We start from the raw sequence: 22932 nt of genomic DNA on the forward strand, positions 1-22932 counted from the left end.
TCTTACCTCACTGTGCTAAGATCTCCAGAACAGTACCAAATCTCATTCACTTTTAAGTGTGAATCCCTTTGCAAATAAGTACTCTCACCTAACAGTCACCAGTGCCTGAATACTTGCTGTGATGGGGGATCTACTACCACCCAAGGCAGTTCATCTCATCTTGCACAGTTCGGAACACAATATACATGTACACAATTTCTTTTGTATTTCCTTTGTACTGACTAGTGTAAAACCCAAAGGTAGCTACCACCTCCTCTGTGCTTTAGGAAGGCTGAACCAACTCCATGGAAGGCTGGATACCAACCAAAGCCTTTGACACAGTTCCTGCTAACTCCCATAGGACTGGCATTGATTCACTTAGCGACAAGTCATTGATGTAGAGGCTATTTTGCCTCTGCCTCAATTCAGATGTCACACAGTTCTGTCATCAGATTATATACACAAGTCTTTTTCACCTGGAAAGCCAAGAACTAAGCTGTCTTTCCTTAACCAAGGGTGTGTGTGTCACATTTCAAAATACACAGATTTTGACTACTTCATTGGCTCCATCTCTTTCCTTCTCTTTTCTCTAGCTTATCTGCTTCCTCATAGGAGCTAACTTTTATTTTTAAAGCTCTGAACATGCTCTAGGGACTCCAAAGTGGCTTTTCAAAGTTTCTTTAAACGAATTCAGTATTTCCTTCTGAGACAAATGTTAGGAAATAAAAAAGTTCCAGCTTATTATCTCTAGGATAAGATCCATAACCTGGAATTTCCAACCATGGTGGACATTCAGAGAAATGCTACACACACTTCTAGTCTGTCAAAGATCTGTACACAGCTGTCATGCCCTATGCCTATTATACTTTCAGCTGTCCACTCTAATGGTCCCATTTTTCTCAGGAACAACTTCCCACTTAGTGACATTCCTTTTCATGGATCCCTGACCACAAAACTATCTTCCACAGTATAAATCCATTAAAACATAATGCATATTATGCTAAAACCAATTAGTTTTGTTTACCATATTTTAAAAAAACTCTTCTTTTTAAAATATTGTAAAGAGAATATGCTTGTAAAAGAAAGTCAATTAAGCAAAAAAAAAAAAAGAAAGTAAGTAAGTAGAAGTTCCCCATTATGGTACCTTCTTAACTGCCTTGTAAATAATCACTACTCACAGTTCACAGTATTCTTTTTGATTTAAAAAAAATATATTAACACACTCAAATACACATGGATATACATAGTTGTATATTTTCTGAATGAAGATTATATAATATACTCTTCTGTAATGTGTTTTCTCCCGTAACGATGACTTGGAGATCTAAGACAACACATTTAATGACAGTACAGAATTTCATAAGGGATGTAAGAAATCATTTAGCCATTTTAATATTTCATAGGTACTGCCTTTTCATTTAATTTTCTTTGCTATTATAAATAATGCTGTCCAACAAAGCAAAAACAGACAATTATACATCAGAGACATACTTCAGGGGAGGAGGAGGGAGAGGGATCAGAGGGAGGGAGGAGAACAGGGGACTGAGGTGATGGTGCACGGGTGCATTGGGGCAGGAAATTCCATGGGGACTACACCAGAGGGGGTGGGCGGAACCAGATATTGTTTAAAAATGAACAGCGATGCAAAAAAAAAAAAAATAATGCTGTAGTGTCATCCTTATACAAATACATATTTGTGCACAAGAAATTTTCTGAGTGTCCCAAAAGTTAGGTCAGGTAATACAAGCATTTAAAATTTGTCAAATCCATTACAAAAAAGGAAAACTACAGACCAATATCCCTGATGAACACAGGTGCAAAAATCCTCAACAGAATCTTAGCAAACAGAATTCAACAATACATTAAAAGATCATACATCATGACCAACTGGGATTTATTCCTGGAATGGCTCCACATATGCAAATCAATTGTTGTAATTCGCCATATTAACAAGGAAAAACAAAAATCGTATGATCATAACAATATATGCAAAGAAGGCATTTGACAAGATGTAGCACACATTTATGATAAAAATTAGTAAAATGGAGTTAGAAGGGACATACCTCAACACAATAAAGGGCATATATGATAAATCCACAACTAACATCACATTCAATGTTGAGAAACTGGAAGCTTTTTCCCTAAGATGAGGTACATGTCAAGGAGGTCTATTCTCACCACTACTATTCAATATAATATTGGAAGTCCTAGCTAGAGCAATTAAGCAAGAGCAAGATATAAAAGGAACCCTAACTGGAAAAAAAAAAGCAGAACTATCACTATCTGCAGATGACATGATTAACATACATAGAGAACCTTAAAGACTCAATTAAAAAACTACTAGAAACAATACATCATTAAAGTGTCAAACTACAAAATTAGTATACAAAAGTTTGTTGCATTCCTATATGCAACTAATAAACTAGAAGATAAAGAGATCAAGAAAATAATCCCATCTACAGTAGCATCAAAAAGTATTAACTATTGGGCCTCCCTGGTGGCGCAGGGGGTTAAGTCTCAGCACTGTGAAGCTATTGGCAGCCACTGCAGCATGAGTTTAAACCCTGGCCAGGGAGCTAACTAACCCACATGGTGCAGCAGACCTCTCCTGTCTCGCCTGCTGCTCCCCTCAGCAGTGTATTTCAGTCAATCCACCCATTCTGCTCCCCACTCTGGCTCTGGTGAATCCTCTCAACTCCCCCCGCATCTCTGGCTTACACACCCCAGCTCTTGTATGCAAAAATAAATAAATCTTTAAAAAAAAGTATTAAGCATCTAGGAATAAATTTAAGGAAGTGAAAGACCTGCTCAATGAAAACTATAAGACAGTGCTAAAAGAAATAGAAGACAGGATATGGAAAGATACTATCATGCTTACGGATTAAAAGAATAGACACATTCAAAATGTCCATCTTGCCAAAAACAATTTATAGATTCACTAAAATCCCTATCAAGGCTCCAAGGGAATTCTTCAAAGAAATAGAGCAAATATTACTAAAATTTATATGGAACCACAGAAGACTGAATAGTCAAGGCAATTTTGACAAAAAAGAGGCCTGGTGGTATCACACACCCAGACTTGGTACATATAAATGATGAAATACTATTTAGCCATAAAAAGATGAACTCTTGACATTTGTGACAACATGGGTAGAACTGGAGGGGGTTATGCTAAGTAAGATAAGTCAGAGGGAAAAAGACAGATATGGAATGATTTCACTTACATGTAGAATACAGATAAACAAAATAAAGGAACTGCCAAAACTAAACTAATACATGGTCTAGAAATTAAGGTTACTAGAGAGGGAAGAATTGAGGCTACTAGAGAGAAGGTAGAGGTTGGGACAAAGCAGGGAGAAGGCCCAATGATACATGGTAAAGGGATCTGGGTATTCTAGGGGTGGGTGTACCTTGATATATATCTGAAGAGGGCTGAATCATATTCAGTGCTGTGGACCAATGTTAACTCAATAATAATGAAAAAAATTTCAGTTTCATCTCCCAAAATAAAATATAAAAATTGTCAAATCATTCTTCCAATGCTACACCAATTTAAACTAGCTCTACCTATGTCTAAGAGTAACTATGTCCCGATACCTTTATCCATACTTGATCTCAATCTTAATTTTCAACCAAATAGGACTAAAATATTGCTTAGTTTTAATATGTACTTCACTGATCACTAGACATACGTGAGCTTCTTTTTAAATTTAAATTTATTTATTTTTAACTGAGTTAGTACTTGGATACCCCCATCAGGTATAGCCGCCATAGTGCACCTACCACCAAATCACTCATAGTCCATCATCATCGTCCATTGTGCTTCCTTCCCTCTTTGCTCTTAACCCTCCCCACTCTGAGTGCTTTCATTCTGTAGTCAGCTTTCATGGATTAATTTTTATGCTAGTCTTACCTGATTCTTAGTTTCTCTATAGTCCACATATTAGTGACACCAGCCAGTATTTATTTTTTCATGTTTATAAAATCATTTATTTTTCTGCTGCAAACTACCAATTTTTCTATTGCAATACTTTTTTCTCACAGGTTAGAAGTTCTCTATGTATTATGGGAAATCCTCTAGCTGCCTGTGGCAAATAGTTTCTCCCAATTGGCCACTTTCCTTATGGCATCATTCATTATAAAGACAGTTAACATTTTTTTTTTTTGCCATTGGAATCATGTCTTTATTTTTTTTATGAATTAATTTATTTTACATAATTCTTATATCATTTTTGCATAATGTATGCATTTTCATTTTGGTTATACTCCCCATATAATTCCCACCCCCTTTTTCTGACCCTAATCCCTCTTCTCCTCCTCCCACCCCCCACTGTAGTGTGAGACAGTTAACATTTTAATATATTATCTTTCAATCTACCCCCCATCTTGCTTCTGAACCTTGTGTTTTGCTTAGAAAGGTCTTCTCCATCCCATAATTACAAGAATTTTTTTTTCATGACCGACACAAATTGGTTATTATTCCTCTTCTTTCTTCCCAAGGTTAATTGATCTCAAGCACAGTTATACCTGACTCACACTGTGCCAACCAGATTCCCTCTCCCAGGATTTTAAAACCTGGAAAGAAGCTGGGGGTCCCTAGAGGGATTGAGAGTCACTGAAAAAAGCCTGTCCTGCCCAAGGCTTGGTAGTCTAACTCATTTTTTTTCATTTTGCCAGCACCCCCACTGTATTCACAAATGAGGGTCTTGTTATTGATTTTTGCTTAATTGAATTGACTTCTCTTGTTTTTAAATGAAGGAGCTTAAATATTAACTGACTTAGCATTTAATATCAGTGAGAGTGATTCCTGAAAAACTCTTGGGGGGAAATATAAGTGATGTGACTCTGATCATTGGGTTCAGATGAAGGGAAAGGAACTGTCAACCAATTCCTGGAATGTGAAAAAGCAGGCTGCTCATCGTTCACAACTGCTTAGCAGTTTACTGAGTTATTGTTTGCTATCACCTGGGATGTGTTCTAGCTGGTGGTAAAGAGGTGGGGGAGTTTTAATTAAAAGGTGACAGGAAGTGTTGAAACCAAGGAGGATTACTTCTGACAACACTAGATAACAAGAAAAAGTCCAGTTCCAGTATCAAATGTTCATCTCTAAAAGACAGCAAAAGACTCACGATCTTTCTATGTGCTATGTATTCTGATAAACCAAATCTTAAGACTTATGAATTTTGTTGGTTGCTGAATTTTAATGTCAATGGAATTCACATCTTTCCTGAGTTGCTCATGTGAAAGACAGGGCTTTAAGTGAGACGACAGACAGGATGCTGAAAGAAACAGGGATTTCAGAAGTCAATGTCCAAAAATCTCTATTATGTCCTCTACCACAGCTTGCTTTCATAGTAAAAACTGTCCCACAACCCAGCTATCATAGCTCATGGATTATCAAGACCTATAGAATAAGATACAAGACAGAAAAGCAAAGCTCTAACACCTAAAGGAAACTTTAGGAATTCACTGGGTTAGATCATCAAAAATTTCAGAACAGTTATTGATACAGATTTGGGGGATAGTGACCAAAGACGACAGAGTATAATTTTTGGCCAAAATTTGGCCAGAATATAATTAAGGCCAAATTTCTGGTTGTGGTATGGTCAATTAAACTGAAATTAGGGTAACAGCTCTGGAAACGGGCCACTGGAAACCAGGATTAAATGCTGGCTGGATTTAGGTAGGTAACAATGAAAAGACAGGAAGGGCCTGGCACAAAATAGAGATCAGTTTCACAGGATCCAACAGGCTCAACCCTACTGTTGACATCTTCACCATGTCCCTGATGGGATCTACAACCTGTGCCTTGCAGGAGGGTGTATATTGGTGAGAAAAGCACTGGAATTTTTTAGAACTGCTTGCCAAAAGTATATATCCCAGACTGGAAGGGACTGACTTAAAAATGGGATTCTTGATTTTAGTGATAAAATACCTTCAAGCAAGATATTATAGTATCTATTCCACCAGACATCAGGATCTAAGCAAAACCCTGGGTAGTGGGTAACTAGAAAAAGGAAGTATTTATGCTCAATGCATATGTTTACCAGATGGCACTATTAAAATCCCAGGAGGCATTAGCCCTTTCCCTCACTACCCCAGCGCTGACCCAGCAGGCCTATGGATATAGTGTTGGATGGCAGCAAGGCAGATGGCTCTCACAATATTTACCTGAATTTGCCTACCATGCCTCTGGCAACACCACCTCCATTCACAGATTTACTGGAACACGTGAGATCTTAAGGAATATTGCCCCCAAATAAAGAACTCATTTCACAGAAAAAGAAATATGACTGTGGGGTCACATACCTTATCACCCAGAGGCAGCTGGGACTACAGATTTCAGAATAGTGGAGTGTCTGTTGGAAAACTATGGCGCTGTCTTGTGGGATGAGGTAAATGTTCTTAATCATTAATGAGCATTAAATGGTGCTGTTTTCCCAACAACCGGAATAAAGAGTGCAAACTATAGTTGATCCTTGAGCAAGGTGGGGGTTACAGGGGCTGACCCCTCTGTACAGTCAAAAATCTGCAGAAAACTTTTTCCTCGCCCCCAAAACTAGTACTAGCCTGCTGTTGACTGGAAGTCTTACTGATCACAGCTGATGAACATATATTTTGTATGTTATATGTATTACATACTGTATTCTTAAAGTAAGCTAGAGAAAACAAAATGTTAAGAAAATTAAGGAAGAGAAAATAAGCTTACTATATTTATTGAAAAAAATCTGACTAAAAATGATCCACACAGTTCAAAGCTGGGTTGTTCAGGGTCAACTGCATTTCATGAACTCTTGCCAGGTAAATGGTCTCTTGCTTCAACCCTTACTTCCATTCCATCTATTGTCCACATGGCAGAGTGTAAATCTAACTAATCTCTTCATACTCCACTCCTGCAAGCTGCTCAGCAGTGTAGCAGATAAAAGTGGTATCTGCCATCCAATAACCATTCTTCCCATCCCCCTCAGTCCCATGTGAGCCAGTTCCCATTATGTGCAGTTGTCCACCTATTCAAGCATGAGTCAGGGTTAACCTGGATTGATCTCAGCCAGTTGCAGTAATACCATTTTTCCCTTGCTTTTGACTGGTTTAAGAAGGAGCATGTGACAAGGGAAGTCCCCGGAGCTTTGGGGAAAGCGTTCCTCACTGATTAAAGAAGACACACAGGAAGAAACAATCTTTTTTCCATCATAACTGTAACAGTTATTTAGCCTAAGGGACAAAGCTGACAGATGGCTGGGTGGAAAGGTAGAAAGGAGAAAAAGTTTAACAATGCTCAAGTTGATGCATCAACCAATTTTGGACCTATTTGTCTATGTTCTCAAATCCACCCCCGCCCCCCTAATCATTACTACCTGAGGTTAATCTACCAGCACCTCTAGTCTTAACAACTATTACAGTCCCTAACTGTATTTCCTGTATCTTATCCTGGTCTCCCCACAGGCTATTCTTCATTACAGCTGTCAGAAACAACTTTTCAAAATACAAATCTGGTTGGCTTTCCACTTCTCTCATGACAATCTGCAAGATCTATCACCTGGTCCAGTCTTCTCCCATAGTTTCATGTCTTATTACTCCCTTTGATCTCTATCCTTCACGCACATATGGGCCTACTGTAATTTTTTTGGATGTGCCCTTTTCTCACCAACCCTCCCTACTGATAGTTTGCTCATGCTCGTGTTCCTGGAATGTTCCCTATCCCACTTTCCCTGCTGTGCTTGCCTACAATTAGGTTTTGGTTAAAACATCATTTCTTTAAGGAAGTTCTAGATGTAGGGTCAAACTGGTGAGCTGGAATCACCAAATGGTAGATTCATAAACAGGTTCTGCTTCCTTGAGGGAGCTATAAAAAATACTAATCTAAATATCTAAGGTGAAGCCTGTGATCTACAGTTTGCCATGGTCCTCATTTCCTACAATGATCTATCCCTATTGTTGACTGAAGACTCTTTTCAAACCCTGTTCCAGACCCTAATGATCAGCTCTTTTAACATAGACTCCTACAAGTGTGTAGCAGTCCTTCATGTCCTGTAATTGCTGTCTGAACTTATTTTTGTTCTTGTTTGTGGGGGTTTCCTTTCTGGACAGCAAGTTCCCTGAGTGCAAAAACTGTTATCAGTTTTTGCTCCCCATTAAATTCCTAGCACCTAGAATACTAGCTGGTATATAGTAGATGCTTGGTAAGTATTCATTAAACAAAGTAACAGATGTGATAATGGATGGATGGATGGATGGATGGGTAGGTAGATTAGTGAAGTAAATTGTTTTTCACTTCCTATCCATGAGCACATAGGAAAGGAATAAGATGAATTTTGCAAAAAATTTCTCACCTCTTAACCCATTAGAAACCTGTTTTCTATGCCATGACTCAAAAGGTTTGACCTTAGGTCTGCTTTCCTCCCTGCTGACAGACCAGCCTCAACAAGAACTCACATTGAATTCTTCCCTGAAGAGTTTATTGTCATCGGCCATCCTCCGATTAATCTCCTCTTCCAGCTTGTCCACGGGCAGGGGTGGGTACTTCCTGTTGGTGCTTGGGGATCTGGCCAGAAGCGGTACACTCTGGGGCTCTGCAGTTCACAAAAGGAGGCTGGTCAGGTGCTCTGTAGTAACACACCCTTCTCTGGATACTAAACTGGGGGTGGGGGGGGTTTCCACCTCAAGATCAGGCCTCAAAGAGCTAGGGCTTCCCTCTTCAAGTCTTTTTTTCCTTTTTAGGATAAAGAAGCTGCTAATTTCTTGATTTTCTTCTCTATCAAGGTTCCCCATGCCATTACGGGGTGGCTTACCCACATCCTCAGTGCGGCCATTGGATAAGCGGAAAGAATTGGAATGGCTCCCAGCTTGCTTATATTTCTTAAATCTAATGAGGAAAGGTCATAGTGAAAAAATAAAAACAGAAGAGGTCAGTCATTGCACTTGTATTTACACTTACCAATTCAGCTTTTCTAAATTTCCTTTATCAAATAAACAGACTCATTTAGAGGCATTTCCTTCACATGCTGGGGAATCTCCATTACATGGTGAATGAGCTCAGAATGTTCATGATCACCCTCAGCACATCAGAATCCAACCCAGGTAACACCAACAGAATAGTCTGACTTATATGGCTTCTCTGAGCAGCTCCTGTTCCAGGACCCACCAGAGATCATAGCCACCACGTGAAAAGGGAGCAGTGGGTAGAATATAGTAAGGGAAGACAGGAAGATCTGCATCAAACAAAAATCCTGGTATCTCCCCAGTGCAAACTAGAGCTTCAGACTGAGTGGGTACTGCAGTGAGATCTGGTGAGAGGTCTCCTACAGAATGGTGGAGACACATGCCAAACTGTTACTTTCTCTCTCTTTATTCCTCCAGAAGAACAGAGGGAATACAGAGCAAATTAAGTCAAAGATAGGAGCAGAGCTAAACCCAATCAGTTAGAGTTAGTAACTTCAGCAGGAAGATAACAAATGCATCTCCCTCTTTTCTCCCTTGGATCTCCCCTTCCTTGCTTTTGTTCCCTGCTTGAGTAGTAATTTCTAGAGGACCCTGAAAAAAAGTCAGAAAGAAGAATCCTGCAACTCACATGGTTCAGCTCAGTAAGCCTTAGGATAAACCCTTAGAGGGGGTTGGGACAAAGTCCCAAGTAGGTAAAAAGTAGGCCTTTGTTGAGCACATAATCTACATTGGGGCACTTTTATGGGCTTGTATTAATAGGGTTACATCTGATGACCTTGAAATACATGTCCATAGTAACACAGACTATGGTTTCTTCTCTTAACCTCCCAAACCACCATCCTGGGCTTTATAGTGAACTGGAATTGGGGGATTGGAGGTGGACAGATGGAAGAAAAGGGTAGGGGCTGAGTCTTAAGGAAGACTATGCAGAACTTTCAAGCCATTTCTAAGAATTTTAATCTGAGCACTATTCTGAGCCATTCCCCTTCTCTGTTATTCATTGTTCTTAGACTATGTCTTCTGGACTGGGTGGGCTTACTGCAACCTTGGGAGTAATGAAAGAGTCCAGAAAATGCAGAAGCATTAGTATGCTCACCTTAACATGTACAGAACTATGATAATAAACACGATCACTAACAGAGAAGATAGGGCCACCATCACCGCAATAATCGGTGTCTCATCTGAAATCAAGAAAACAAAACATGTCATTACTATTGTGTGCCAAGGAGGCTCAAGTTGGCTGCTCAGAGAATGAGGAAGGAGGGCTTATTCTGTAGATGGCAGGACATTAACTAAGTGAGAATGTGTATGAGAGAGAGAGAACTTCCCAACATCACTTCGCAGCTATTAGAGGGGAAGCAGGGAAATATAAATATACTAAATATAAATATACTATTATATACTATATATACTATATACTATTATATACTACTATAATATACTAAATATAAATATACTATTTAGTATATAAATATACTAAAACATAACAAAAACAACACTCAAGTGTTTGAAAGCATGAACACATCCAATCCCAATGGTAAGTTGGATATGCAGGGCCAACAATGTACTCTCTCCCAGTCATCCAGCGGAAATGAGAGAGTAAGGGAAAAGGACAATTTTCCTAGTATACACCAAATGGTTTCCTGGCACAGAGAACAATGCTCCTAATTAAAACAAGACGACATTATTAGAACCTTAGGCAACACATATCAAAACATGCTGGGTGCTCTTTTCTACAAAACTCTTCCCACAGCCACCTTTTACCATGACCCCAACTACAGCAACACCTGGCTTGGTCTAGGGGCAGTGCAGTAACATACATCTGAAGTGGTGTGAACCTATTCTCCTTTTCATCTACAGTGATGTAAACCAATCTTGCCTCAATAAAGGAAAATAAATTAAAACAACCCACTTGGCTTAGAGATGTAACAACCCTCCCTCCATTCCCCAGGATCAGGTTTCCTTCCCACCCAATACTTGGCCTCTGTTCTCATGGCAGTTGACCAGGTGTTGACTCATCCTCCTCCACTCTCCCGCTCCCATGGCAAATTATATGACCCATATGAATTTGTAACTATCTTCATCATTTTAAGTCCAGCTCAAAGGGAAGACATAGCCTTCCCATGTAAAGGTTAATCCTGTCACATATGCTCTTGAGTACATCCATTATTGTCACCTCAAAAACAGACATCTTGACCTTATTTCACTTTCTTCCACCTACTAACAGCCCCATGTCTCTCTACACAGTTAACTTCTTATAACAGCTGTCATCTCTAATTCCGTAGCTCTAGATACTCCTTAATCTACTTTGTTCTGACTTCTATGCTGAGAGCTCCATTTAAACTGCTCATGAAGGAAATCAACAAATGTCATATTGTCATAATCAATGGAAACATTCCCATTATCATCTGACTCAACTTCTTAGCATCATTAATTCAAAAAATATTTATGGGGCCTCCCCTGGTGGCGCAGCGGTTGAGCTCTGGGTTGCGAAGCTGCCCGCAGCCTCTGCTGTGCCGGTTCAATCCCCGGCTGCTCCCTGGCCACTGGAGGAGGGTCCCACTTGGCGCACAGACCTCTCCTGCCACCCGCTGCTCCCTTCAGCAGTGTACTTCAGTCCTTCTGCCTGCTCTGCTCCCCACTCTGGCTCTGGTGAATCCTCTCACCCTCCCGCGCTTCTGACTGTACCCAGTGTTTGTATAAATAAATAAATAAATCTTAAAAAAAAAAGAACATATAAGAATTATAAAAAAACAAAACAAAACAAAACAAAAATATTTATGGATCAGCAACTATATGCCAGGCAGTGGTCCAAGCACTGGAACAGAACAGTGATCAAGCATACAAGTGACACAGAGGCAACATTCTGAAAGAAATGGGAGGGAGGGGAGAAGGACACACAATATTCATAAACAAGAACTCAATTCACAAAATGACAAGTGCTATGAACAAAAGAGGAGTGAGACTGACAGGCTGTTGAGGGGGCAGGCAGGCAGTGGCTGACTATTTTAGAGTGGTTTGGGAAGATCTCTCTAAGGTAGTTATAACTGAGTAAAGGTCAAATTAATGTGAAGTGAACTATGCAAAGATGTGTGAAGAACTTTCTAGGCAGCAGGAATAGCAAGCATAATAGCCTTTAGGAACTTGGAAGGTTCAAGAAACAGCATAAAGTTCAACTTTGGTATAAGAAGTGGCTAGAGAGGTGAACAGGAGTCAGAAGGCTTTGGGCTTTGTAGGCTGTGGTTGTGAATGTGGGTTTAATTCTGAATATGATGAGAAGCACTATGTGACTGGAGGGAACTGGATTTATATTAAAAAAAAAATTTATGCATACAAGAGCTGGGGTACAGGCCAGAAGTGTGTGTGGGGGGGATGGTGATGAGCGGATTCACCAGAGACAAGGTGGGGAACAGAACAGGCAGAATGACTGAAACACACAGCTGAGAGGAGCAGCAGGTGAGACAGGAGAGGTCTGCTGCACCATGTGGGTTAGCTCCCTGGCTGGGATCGAACTCATGCTGCAGTGGCTGCTGATAGCTTCATAGTGCTGAAACCTAACCCCTTTGTGCCACCAGGGAGGCCCCTGGATTTACATTTAAAAAAAAAAAAAGATTTATTTATTTATACAAGAACCAGAGTACAGGCCAGATTCGCAGGAGGGTGAGAGGATTCACCAGAGACAGAGTGGGAAACAGAACAGGCAGACTGATGAAATACACTGCTGAGGGGAGCAGCGGGCGAGACAGAAGAGGTTTGCCGCGCCATGTGGGACCCTTCCCGGCTGGCAGGGATCGAACCGGCGCTGCAGAGGCTGCGGACAGCTTCACAGCGCGGCTCTCAATCGCCTGCGCCACCAGGGGAGGCCCTGGATTTACATTTTTTAAAACATCAATTTAACTGAGTCACATGCAGCAGTCATAGGTGTTACGCTGCATCACGAGAATTAACAGCTTTTCAAGAAAGAGGGAGTAATCAATTCAAATACTACCAACGGATTAAGTAGGACATAGAGAGGTGAAATTGAATCTGACAATGGCAGCTATTGCTGACTTTTTCTTTTTTTTTTTTTTTTAAAGATTTATTTATTTATTTATTTATACAAGCACTGGGTACAGTCAGAAGCGCGGGAGGGTGAGAGAATTCACCAGAGCCAGAGCGGGGAGCAGAGCAGGCAGAAGGACCGAAGTACACTGCTGAGGGGAGCAGCGGGCAGCAGGAGAGGTCTGCGCGCCATGTGGGACCCTCCTCTGGTGGCCGGGGAGCAGCCGGGGATCGACCCCGCGCTGCAGAGGCTGTGGGCAGCTTCGCAACCCAGCGCTCAACCACTGCGCCACCGGGGAGGCCCTATTGCTGACTTTTTCAAGAGTAATTTGAGTTGAGTACTAAGAAGGCCTATATGGAGTGAAATATAGAAAAAGGAGGTAGGCATCAATTCCTTTTTCCATAAAGGGATGTAGTGAAAAGGAGCAGCTGGAGGTAGATGTGGGGTAGAAAGTTTGTTGTTTTTTTTTTTATTAAAGATTTTTTTTTTTATAGAGGCATGTTTATTTTTATTTATCTGTTTGTTTGTTTGTTTTTGTTTATACATGCACTGGGTACAGTCAGAAGCTTGGGAGGGCGAGAGAATTCACCAGAGCCAGAGCGGGGAGCAGAGCAGGCAGAAGGACCAAAGTACACTGCTGAGGGGAGCAGCGGGCGGCAGGAGAGGTCTGCGCGCCATGCGGGACCCTCCTCCGGTGGCCAGGGAGCAGCCGGGGATCGAACCGGCGCCGCAAAGGCCGCGGGCAGGTTCGCAACCCAGCGCTCAACTGCTGCGCCACCGGGGAGGCCCTTGTTTTTTTTTTTTAAAGACAGGGGGGACTATACCACGCTCTGTTAAATTTTCTTTTTTTAATTTTTTTTATAGAGACATGCTTTATTTGTTTGTTTGTTTGTTTGTTTATACAGGCACTGGGCACAGTCAGAAGCGCGGGAGGGTGAGAGAATTCACCAGAGCCAGAGCGGGAAGCAGAGCAGGCAGAAGGACCGAAGTACACTGCTGAGGGGAGCAGCGGGCGGCAGGAGAGGTCTGCGCGCCATGTGGGACCCTCCTCCGGTGGCCGGGGAGCAGCCGGGGATCAAACCGACGCTGCAGAGGCCGCGGGCAGCCTTGCAACCCAGCGCTCAACCGCTGTGCCACCGGGGAGCCCCACTCTGTTAAATTTTCAAACACATGATGTGACTCATAAAATAAACATTCAATCTGGCTAACTCTACTCTTCTTTAAAGCGTTTCTCTCTCTGTATCTGTAACAAAGCATTCTTCTGATTTTCTTTCTATCTCTTGGCTGCTTCATCTCATTTTTTCCCTACTAGCTGTTCCTCTTCCAATATTGGATCTTTAAATGGCTGAATTCCTTGGGGTTCTGTTCTGGCATTCTTCACTAAACTCTATCTAGTTGATCTGATGAGACACACAGCTGTAAGCACAAATAACATGCTAGCAATTCCCACATTTGCACTGCTTGTTAAGACCACTCTTCTAAGCTCATCTCCCAATTACTTATAAACAACCTTCACTTTAAATTTCATGAGCAATGCAAACTGTGTGTGTCTAAAACCTTTCCCTCTTCATTTAGTAGCTAGAACTGCCATCTACCCGGTTGTTCAAGTAAGAGATGTGGAAATCCCCTTGATTTCTTCTCCTCCAGCTAAAAGTACTATGTTTTAGGGATAGCAACACAACAAATTTGTTGCCTCTTCCCCCTTCTATTACCATTTCTATAATCTTAATTCTCTCAAGTGCACTCAGGGTGTCTCTCTCCCCAGCCAGTCCAAAAATAGACAGAGTGATCCATAAGAAAGCAAATTGGACCATGTCCCTCTCTTACGTAAAACCTTTAGATGGTTTCCCAAGTCTTCAGAATGAAATCTAATATCCTTACCCTGGTCTAAAACAACCTCCTCATGTAGCCCATCTCCTATCACTCTTTGCTCACTAAACTTTAGCCACTAGCATCCTTCCATTTTGAGTTCATGCCTTCCTTACTAGACCTTTGACTATGTTATCCTTTCTGCTTTACACAGACTCTTTCCATCTTTTGTCTGACTAACCCACGTTCTCATTTTAAGTGTTACTTTTCCCAGCAAGGTCTGATACTAAATTAAAACCCTAAGTTTTCATTTCTTATCTCTAAAATTTACTCTCAAGATTAAATGAGATCACTATGTAAAGTTCTTGACACAGTAACTAGCATACATTATGTACTCAGTCAATGTTAGCTATTATTTTCTTTATTTTTCTCACAGAGCAGTTATTTTCCTTGATAATATCTCTTACACTTTGTAATTATATATTTGACTGTAGTTGATTAATGAGTGTCCCTTCTTTACATCATAAATTCTACAATAGCAAGGATTACATACCTACTTTATTTCTCACCATACACCTAAGACTTCGCAGAGAATTTCACAAATACCAACTACTGAGTGAATGAATAAAATTTAATATCACTAAGCATATCTTTGTTAAATGACCATCACAGTATATATAAATGACAGAAGCAAAAAAAAACTAATGAATCGAGAGTGTATCTCAAAGGTAGTAAAGATTGGCATTACTAACCAGAAACTGAGGTAATTATGGAAAATAAAGCGGACTGGAGTGGACTGTTGAGGAGACCAATCAACACCAAAGAAATCTCCAGTTGAAGTACAAATCTGTAGGTACACAAGTACATGCTAGTTCTATCAGCCTGGGCCTCAAGCTGTCAACCAGGACTGGGTATGAAAACAAACCACATGGGCCTCCCTGGTGGCGCAGGTGCTTGAGCGCAGCACTGTGAAGCTGTCCACAGCCTCTCCAGCACAGGTTCAATCCTGGTTGGCTGGTGAGAATCCCACATGGCGTGGCAGACCTCTCCTGTCTCGCCTGTTGTTCCCCTCAGCAGTGTATTTCGTCAGTCTGCCTGTTCCACTCCCTCCTCTGTCTCTGGTGAATCCTCTTACCCTCCTGCACATCTGGCCTGTACTCTGGTTCTTGCATAAATAAATAAATCTTAAAAAAAAAAAAGAAAGAAAGAAAGAAAATGGGCCACAGGGTAGTAGGATGGTTATGTAACCAAAGGCCAATATAGGTATACCCAAAGGCCAAGTAGAAAGCAGTGGTGCCGATTCCTAGAGCAAGTTAGGGATAATTAGGCAGTTTCAGGGGCAGTGCAGGGACCTCAGGAGAGTTAAGGAAGGCTCCAGAGATAAGGGCAACAAATTCCAAGGCAACTAATCAAACTCCCCAGGACTAGGGGCAACAGGACATTCCCAAATAAGGATGATAAAGAAAAGTATGCTAAGATAAGGGCTAGGACACAGAGACTTAGTTCTGGGCACAGAGACATCAGGGCAGTGAGACCACCGAGATCTAACCAATCACAAAGAGACTGGTGGAGCTTTAGAATAATTAGGGAAAGAAGGCCCCTCCCTGGCCTGGTTCTACCGGCCTGGGAGTCCTACTTTATTTCTGCTCCTTTTCTTCTCAATAAACTTTTTCTTTCTCTAAACAAATCTGCCTCTTTTCGCTTGCTTGCTTGAGTGTCAGCAAAGTTCCTGCTGCGGCTTTGTGAGACACCAACCTGTGGTGGTCTAGTGGTTGGAGCTCAGCGCTGCCATTGCAGCCTGGGATCCATTCCTGGCTGGGAGACTAGGCCTGAAAACCTAACATTATAGTATTAGTGTCCCATTTAGAGGCTCAGTTGAAAAAACAATGCTCTATATAGAGTGAGGGGGGAGGGTATCACAAAGAGTGCTCATGGTTATTTTTTAAAAATTTAAGTTGCATATATTTTCAAACTTTTATTATGTAAAACATTCAAATTTATACAGGATGTAAAGATACCACAACAATAAACTCTACACACATCACTTTGTTTCAACAACATCATTGTGTGCCACTTCCCCCCACCCCGCCAACTATGCAAGGACTTCTTAACCTTGCACTAATGACATTTTGGGCTAGATAATTTTCTGTTGTGGGCAGCTGTTGTGTGCACTAGACATTCTACCTACTAGATGCTAGTAACAAGCTCCCAATTGTGATGACCAACATTATCTCCAGACATTGCCAAATATCCCTGGGGGAGGGGAAGGGAGGATCACCCTCCGTTGAGAACCACTGGATTACTTCACCTGCAATTACTTCGGTCTGTATCACAAAGAGATAAGGATTTAAAAACATAATCACAACACTGCTATCCAATTTAAAAAGCAATCCTAACTTCTATCATCCAATACTTGTTTACTATTTAAATATTTTTAATTATCTTGTACATGTCTTTTAAGCTTTGGTTAGAACTGGAATCCAGAGGGTCTGTTCATTATAAATGATTGCTACATACACTAGGTCTACAAAGGGTTTCCAGGGTGGACCCTGAAGACAAAGAACAGGGTGGTTCCTGAGATAATTCTAAGCAGTCACAAGAGATGTAGAAGGGGAAAAGAGAAACTATGTCCCAACTTCCTAAACCACAACCAACACCCTAGTTTAGGACATGTCCCTACTTGTCCTCCTGAAGGTTATATCTACTATGAGTATGTTCCAGTCTACACAATGCTCCAAAAGCAACGGTCAACCAGAGACCTACAAGTGATCTTCACAAATACCAAGGACAGCAATAGTAGCCATAGAAAGAGGTAGAGGTACACAAGAAATAGACTCTTTAAAAATATACTACAATTTGTGGAAGAGGACACCACACTGATTAATAACAAAAATCTACTATAAAAATAAGCAATTTCACACCTATCATATTGTTAGGGGGAAATGATGTCCTGAGTTAATCCCATACAGGCTTTGTGGACCCCAACCCCACTCCAGACTAAAGCCATCAAGACATTGGGAAAGACAAATCCCATCACCACCAAAGGGAGGGTGGCTGGGACCTGAGGGTGGAGTTGGGCAGCCAGGTTGGATATAAAAACCAAACACATGGGCCTTGGGTTTCTCTGGCTCGCGATAGCTCGCCCCCTGGCTTCACCGCTCCTGGCTGGCAGCGAACTCTGAGAGCGCCATTTTGGAATTCCTGATCGGCGGATTGGGTAGGACTCATTTAAAACTTTGTCTTCCACTTTTCTCCCAGAGCTGTACATTTCCTCATTTCCCCTTCCCTTGTAAATAAACCTTTTTTATTAACCTTTCACGTGTGCCTGCAGTAGAGCATTGATAAGTCCTTTTAAGCGCGCGGGTGAGGACCCACAGTCAGGCACCCTGTTTTGTATCGGGGTTGCTCTACAACAATATGATTACTATTAAAAAACCAGAAAATGGTAAGTGCTGGTGGCATGTGGAAAAACTGGAACACTTGTGCATTGTTGGTGGAAACCTAAAATGGTACAAACTGCTGTGGAAAACAGTATGGAAGTTCCACAAAATATTAAAAATAGAATTACTCTATGATCCAGCAGTTCTACTTCTGGGTATGTACACCAAAGAACTGAAAACAGGGTCTTGAAGAGATATTTGTACACCCGTGCTCACAGCAGCATTAGTCACAATAGCTAAAATGTGGAAGCCACTAAGTGTCCATCAATGGGCAGATAAGAAAATGTGGTATACAGAGACAATGGAATATGGAATATTTTCAACTTTAAAAAGGAAGAAATTCTGACACCGCTATAACACAGATGAACCCTGAAGACATTATACTACGTGAACTCAGTCACAAAAAGACAAATAATGTATGAACCACTTATATGATCCACTTAAAAATTGTCAAATTCGGGGTCTCCCCGGTGGCGCAGCAGTTGAGCACTGGGTTGCGAAGCTGCCTGCAGCCTCTGCAGTGCCGGTTTGATCCCCGGCCGCCAGGCGAGGGTTCCACATGGCGCGTTGACCTCTCCTGCCACCCGCTGCTCCCCTCAGCAGTGTACTTCGTCAGTCTGCCTGTTCTGCTCTCCGCTCTGGCTCTGGTGAATTCTCTTACCCTCCCGTGCTCCTGACTATACCTAGTGCTTTTAAATAAATCTTTAAAAAAATAAAAATGAAAATGAAAATTGTCAAATTCATAGAGACAGGAAGTAGAACAGTGGTTGCCAGGGGCTGAGGAGAGAGGGGAATAAGGAGTTATTGTATGTGTGCTCTCAGTTTTACAAGATGAAAAGAGTTCTGGACATGGATGGTGGTGATGGCTGTACAATATTATACATGCCACTGAACTGTATACCTAAAAATGATTAAAATCGTAAATTGTTATGTATATGTTACCATAATTTAAAAAATGGGGAAAACAGCAATCTGAGTATTTAGAAAGAGTGTTCTTAGAAAACGAAAACATAATTGGGGGCAAATTATCTCAATAGACAGGCTGAACAGGAAAATAAACATAAGTGAAAAACAAATAGTAAAGATCAAATCACGGAAGTTCCCAGAACACAGAGCAAAAAGAGTTATTAATTATGAGGGCAAAAAGACAAGCTACACAGATCTCAGAAATCTAATACCTGTGCAACAGGTATTCCCAAAGAAGAAAATAGTAAGGAAGGAGGGGAAGAAATTATACATCAAAGTCCTCTGAGTTATCAGGCAAAAAGGGCCCATATCAAGTTTGAATGGCAATATTAAAAAACAATCTTTACCCTAGATGTATATAGGTAAAAAACTTATGAAATTTGGGATTGAAATCAACCAACCATCCATCCATCCAATCAATGAAAGGTCATCCATAAATACTTCTGGCAGGAAAAAAAAGTTTCCTATATAGAAACAAGAAATAGTTTCACGTATGATCACTCATCTGAAACACCTAGAAGTCAATGGTTCATTGTCTACTAAATTCTTAGGAAAGATTTGGAACCTGGAGTTATTTACCTAGCCAAATATTCATTTCAACATGAGATCAAAAGAAAGCTTTTTCCAAAGCATGGAGCATAAGGTCAGACAGATCTGTGAGTTCATTCTCTATTATCCCCACTTAAAAGCCATGTGACTATCTCTTAGAATGCTTTACAAAATGCAAATATATCATCACTCTCCACCATTTACAATTAATGAAAGACTTAAAAGAGGCAACACTGCGGTGTGCATGTGAAAGAATGATGGATGAAGGTGACCAAAATGTACACAATTCCAGTTATAAAATAATCACTGGTATGTAACGTACACATGACAACTACAGTTAATAACCCTTTATCATATATTTGAAAGCTGCTAAGAGTAGATCTTGAAAGTTCTCACCACAAATTTTGTCACTATGTATGGTGACAGATATTAACTAGACTTACTGTAGTGATCATTTGACAATATATACAAATATGGAATCACTGTTGTACACCTGAAACTAAAATTATAATTCAATTAAAAAAATAAAAGAGGCAACATTTGCAAAGCACCTGATATCATGGGAAAAGATCTGGTTCCTTTGGCATCCAGAAGCTCATGTGCTAACAGAAAACTTCAGTTTAGCTTCCTTGGCTCAGGCAGATAAACTTTGTTTAGAACAGGGAAACTACAGCCCAAACATAATCTATTGCCTATTTTGTAAATAAAATTCTACTGGAGCACAGCTACGTTTGTTCATTTACATATTAACTATGGCTGCTTTTGTACTATGAAGGCACAGGTGAGTAGATGTTATAGCATGGTTAGGGTTAGTGCAATATTGTTGATAACTATTACTAGAGTTGACAACTATAAACAACATGACAAAAGGAGTTGGCAAGCCTGATAACGTAGAAATTAAGTATAAAGCTTTTACTATTAGTTATTATTACAGTTCATATTTGAGCACTTCTATAGCAGGTACAGAGCAAAGCATATGTACACAATGTCATTCAGCTATCTTAAAAACTCTAAGGTAGACAGTCATGAACCCTACTTATGGATGAGGAAACCGAGCAGAAAGGTTCATTTGCCCATATTAAACAGCTGCTAATCTAAAGCAAGAAGACTACTAAGTTCTAGACTATTCATAAATTACTGAACCAATTTTAACTCTTCTGAGCTCAGGCCAGAACAGTTCTCTATCATAAGTCAGATTTTACTTCCTGATTTCTGAATTATATCCATGTTTTTGACACAGCTAAAAACAATTCATACAGTAAAGATGTCCCTATGTGTCTGTGAAGGAAGAAGACTCAGATTTATTAAGGAAACAGGAGAGAACTTAATCTCCCTGTGTCAAATCTCTTGGAGATAGGCTCAGGACCAAGTCACCTTCCTAGGGCTCCTCCCAAACTGGACAGACTAGTTGTCTCATCTTGCTCAGGCTTGTCTTGGACTGGGTTATTTGGAAAGGTGGCTTTACATGATGCAGGCTGGCAGGCATGCTAATCCATTCCATACTCTGCTCCCCAACCCACCCATTCTACCAAAATTTTACCTCCTAGACTTCAACCAGGGGTGGTATTACAAAGATACTAGTGTTTTTGGACAACAAATATTTACTTGCTATATACCTTTGCCAAAAAAGAAAACAAAGGATATTATTAGTTTAGGGGCTAAGTAAGTCACTAAGGACAGACACAGCTTGGTCAACTATAAAAATAATCAGTGATTTGAATGATGTACTCCTTGAGTCCCAGCTACATATCTGGCCTATACATGTTTTGGTAGAAATATTTATCAGCTCTCAAAGGCAAAGCTAGAATGTGGTTGTAAGTACTTCCTATTGGCTCTAAAAACAGTAAAAGCCATCAGGTTGCCTCTGGTGTCCAAACCACTGGATTGAGTTCAATTACTGTTGTCTGGGGCCAAGTTATAATCCCACATTTTTTATTTCTATTTTATTTATTTATTTGTTTGTTTTTTGTTTATACAAGCACTGGGTACAGTCAGAAGCACGGGAGGGTGAGAGAATTCACCAGAGCCAGAGTGGGGAGCAGAGCAGGCAGAAGGACCGAAGTGCACTGCTGAGGGGAGCAGCGGGCGGCAGGAGAGGTCTGTGCGCCATGCGGGACCCTCCTCCGGTGGCCGGGGAGCAGCCGGGGATCGAACCGGCGCCGCAGAGGCCGCGGGCAGCTTCGCAACCCAGCGCTCAATCGTTGCACCACCGGGAAGGCCCACATTTTTGATTTCTATTGCTCATCTACCTTCCCTAAGACCTTGCCCTCTGAAATTATCTTTTTACAATAAAAATCTCACCATGTCACTTCCTTCCTTACCATTACAAAGGGACTGACTCCTCAGTGCAAGGCACCACCAGACCCATATTGTTACGGTTATCCTCCAGACACTTCCTACCTCACCCACACCAACTGTGCACAGTTCCTCAAACATGTGGCTTGCTCTTTCATCTGGTGTCCTCATTTTCCTCAGTTAGTATATTAATTTTAACTGTTCAAAGCTCACTATATGTTCTTCCCACTCCCCAGGCACAATGAGTTTTAAGCTCTCTCACAGCACTTCGTATAATATATTCAACAGCATGTAGCTGAGTGACTTTGATTCTCAGTGTTAATGTGTTTCTTCCATGACACAAGGGAACTCCTTTCTTTCTGGAATCCTTAGCATCTCACAGGTACTGAGTGAATATATTATTAAAGGTACTTAGGGAGGGCCTCCCCGGTAGCGCAGTGGTTGAGCGCTGGGTTGCGAAGCTGCCTGCAGCCTCTGCAGCACTGGTTCAATCCCTGGTCACCGGGCGAGGGTCCCACATGGCACGTAGACCTCTCCTGCCGCCCGCTGCTCCCCTCAGCAGTGTACTTCGTCAGTCTGCCTGCTCTGCTCTCCGCTCTGGTGAATTCTCTCAACCTCCTGACTTCTGACTGTACCCAGTGCTTATATAAACAAATAAATAAATCTTAAAAAAAAAAAAAAACTTCCTTTAAAAAAAAAATGAAAGCACTTTAAAAAAAAGGTACTTAGGGAAAGGGAAAGCCATCATAAATGGAGTTTCACAATAATAGTGTCACTGACAATTCAAAAACTTTTTTTTTTTTTTGAAAGATTTATTTGTGCATGCAAGAGCTGGGGGTGCAGGCCAGAGGTGTGGGGTGTGAGAAGATTCACCAGAGACAGAGTGGGGAGCAGAACAGGCAGATCTACTGA

At 41.0% G+C, this 22932-nt stretch overlaps 1 protein-coding gene across 10 annotated transcripts in view; it reads right to left on the bottom strand.

The window, feature by feature from the left end:
• Window positions 1-22932, bottom strand: part of PTPRA (protein tyrosine phosphatase receptor type A) — a gene marked incomplete at both ends in the record, with an annotated part of 86424 nt that overhangs the window by 23315 nt on the left and 40177 nt on the right. For all 10 annotated transcript variants that reach the window (XM_084247061.1, XM_084247058.1, XM_084247055.1 and 7 more), the window contains 3 exons: window positions 8413-8549; window positions 8769-8842; window positions 10016-10100. In XM_084247061.1, the coding sequence (XP_084103187.1) occupies window positions 8413-8549; window positions 8769-8842; window positions 10016-10100 (296 nt within the window). The remainder of the gene's footprint in view (window positions 1-8412; window positions 8550-8768; window positions 8843-10015; window positions 10101-22932) is intronic.

Source organism: Talpa europaea (assembly GCF_964194135.1).
Source record: "Talpa europaea genome assembly, chromosome: 11".
NCBI classification, from domain to species: Eukaryota; Metazoa; Chordata; class Mammalia; order Eulipotyphla; family Talpidae; genus Talpa; species Talpa europaea.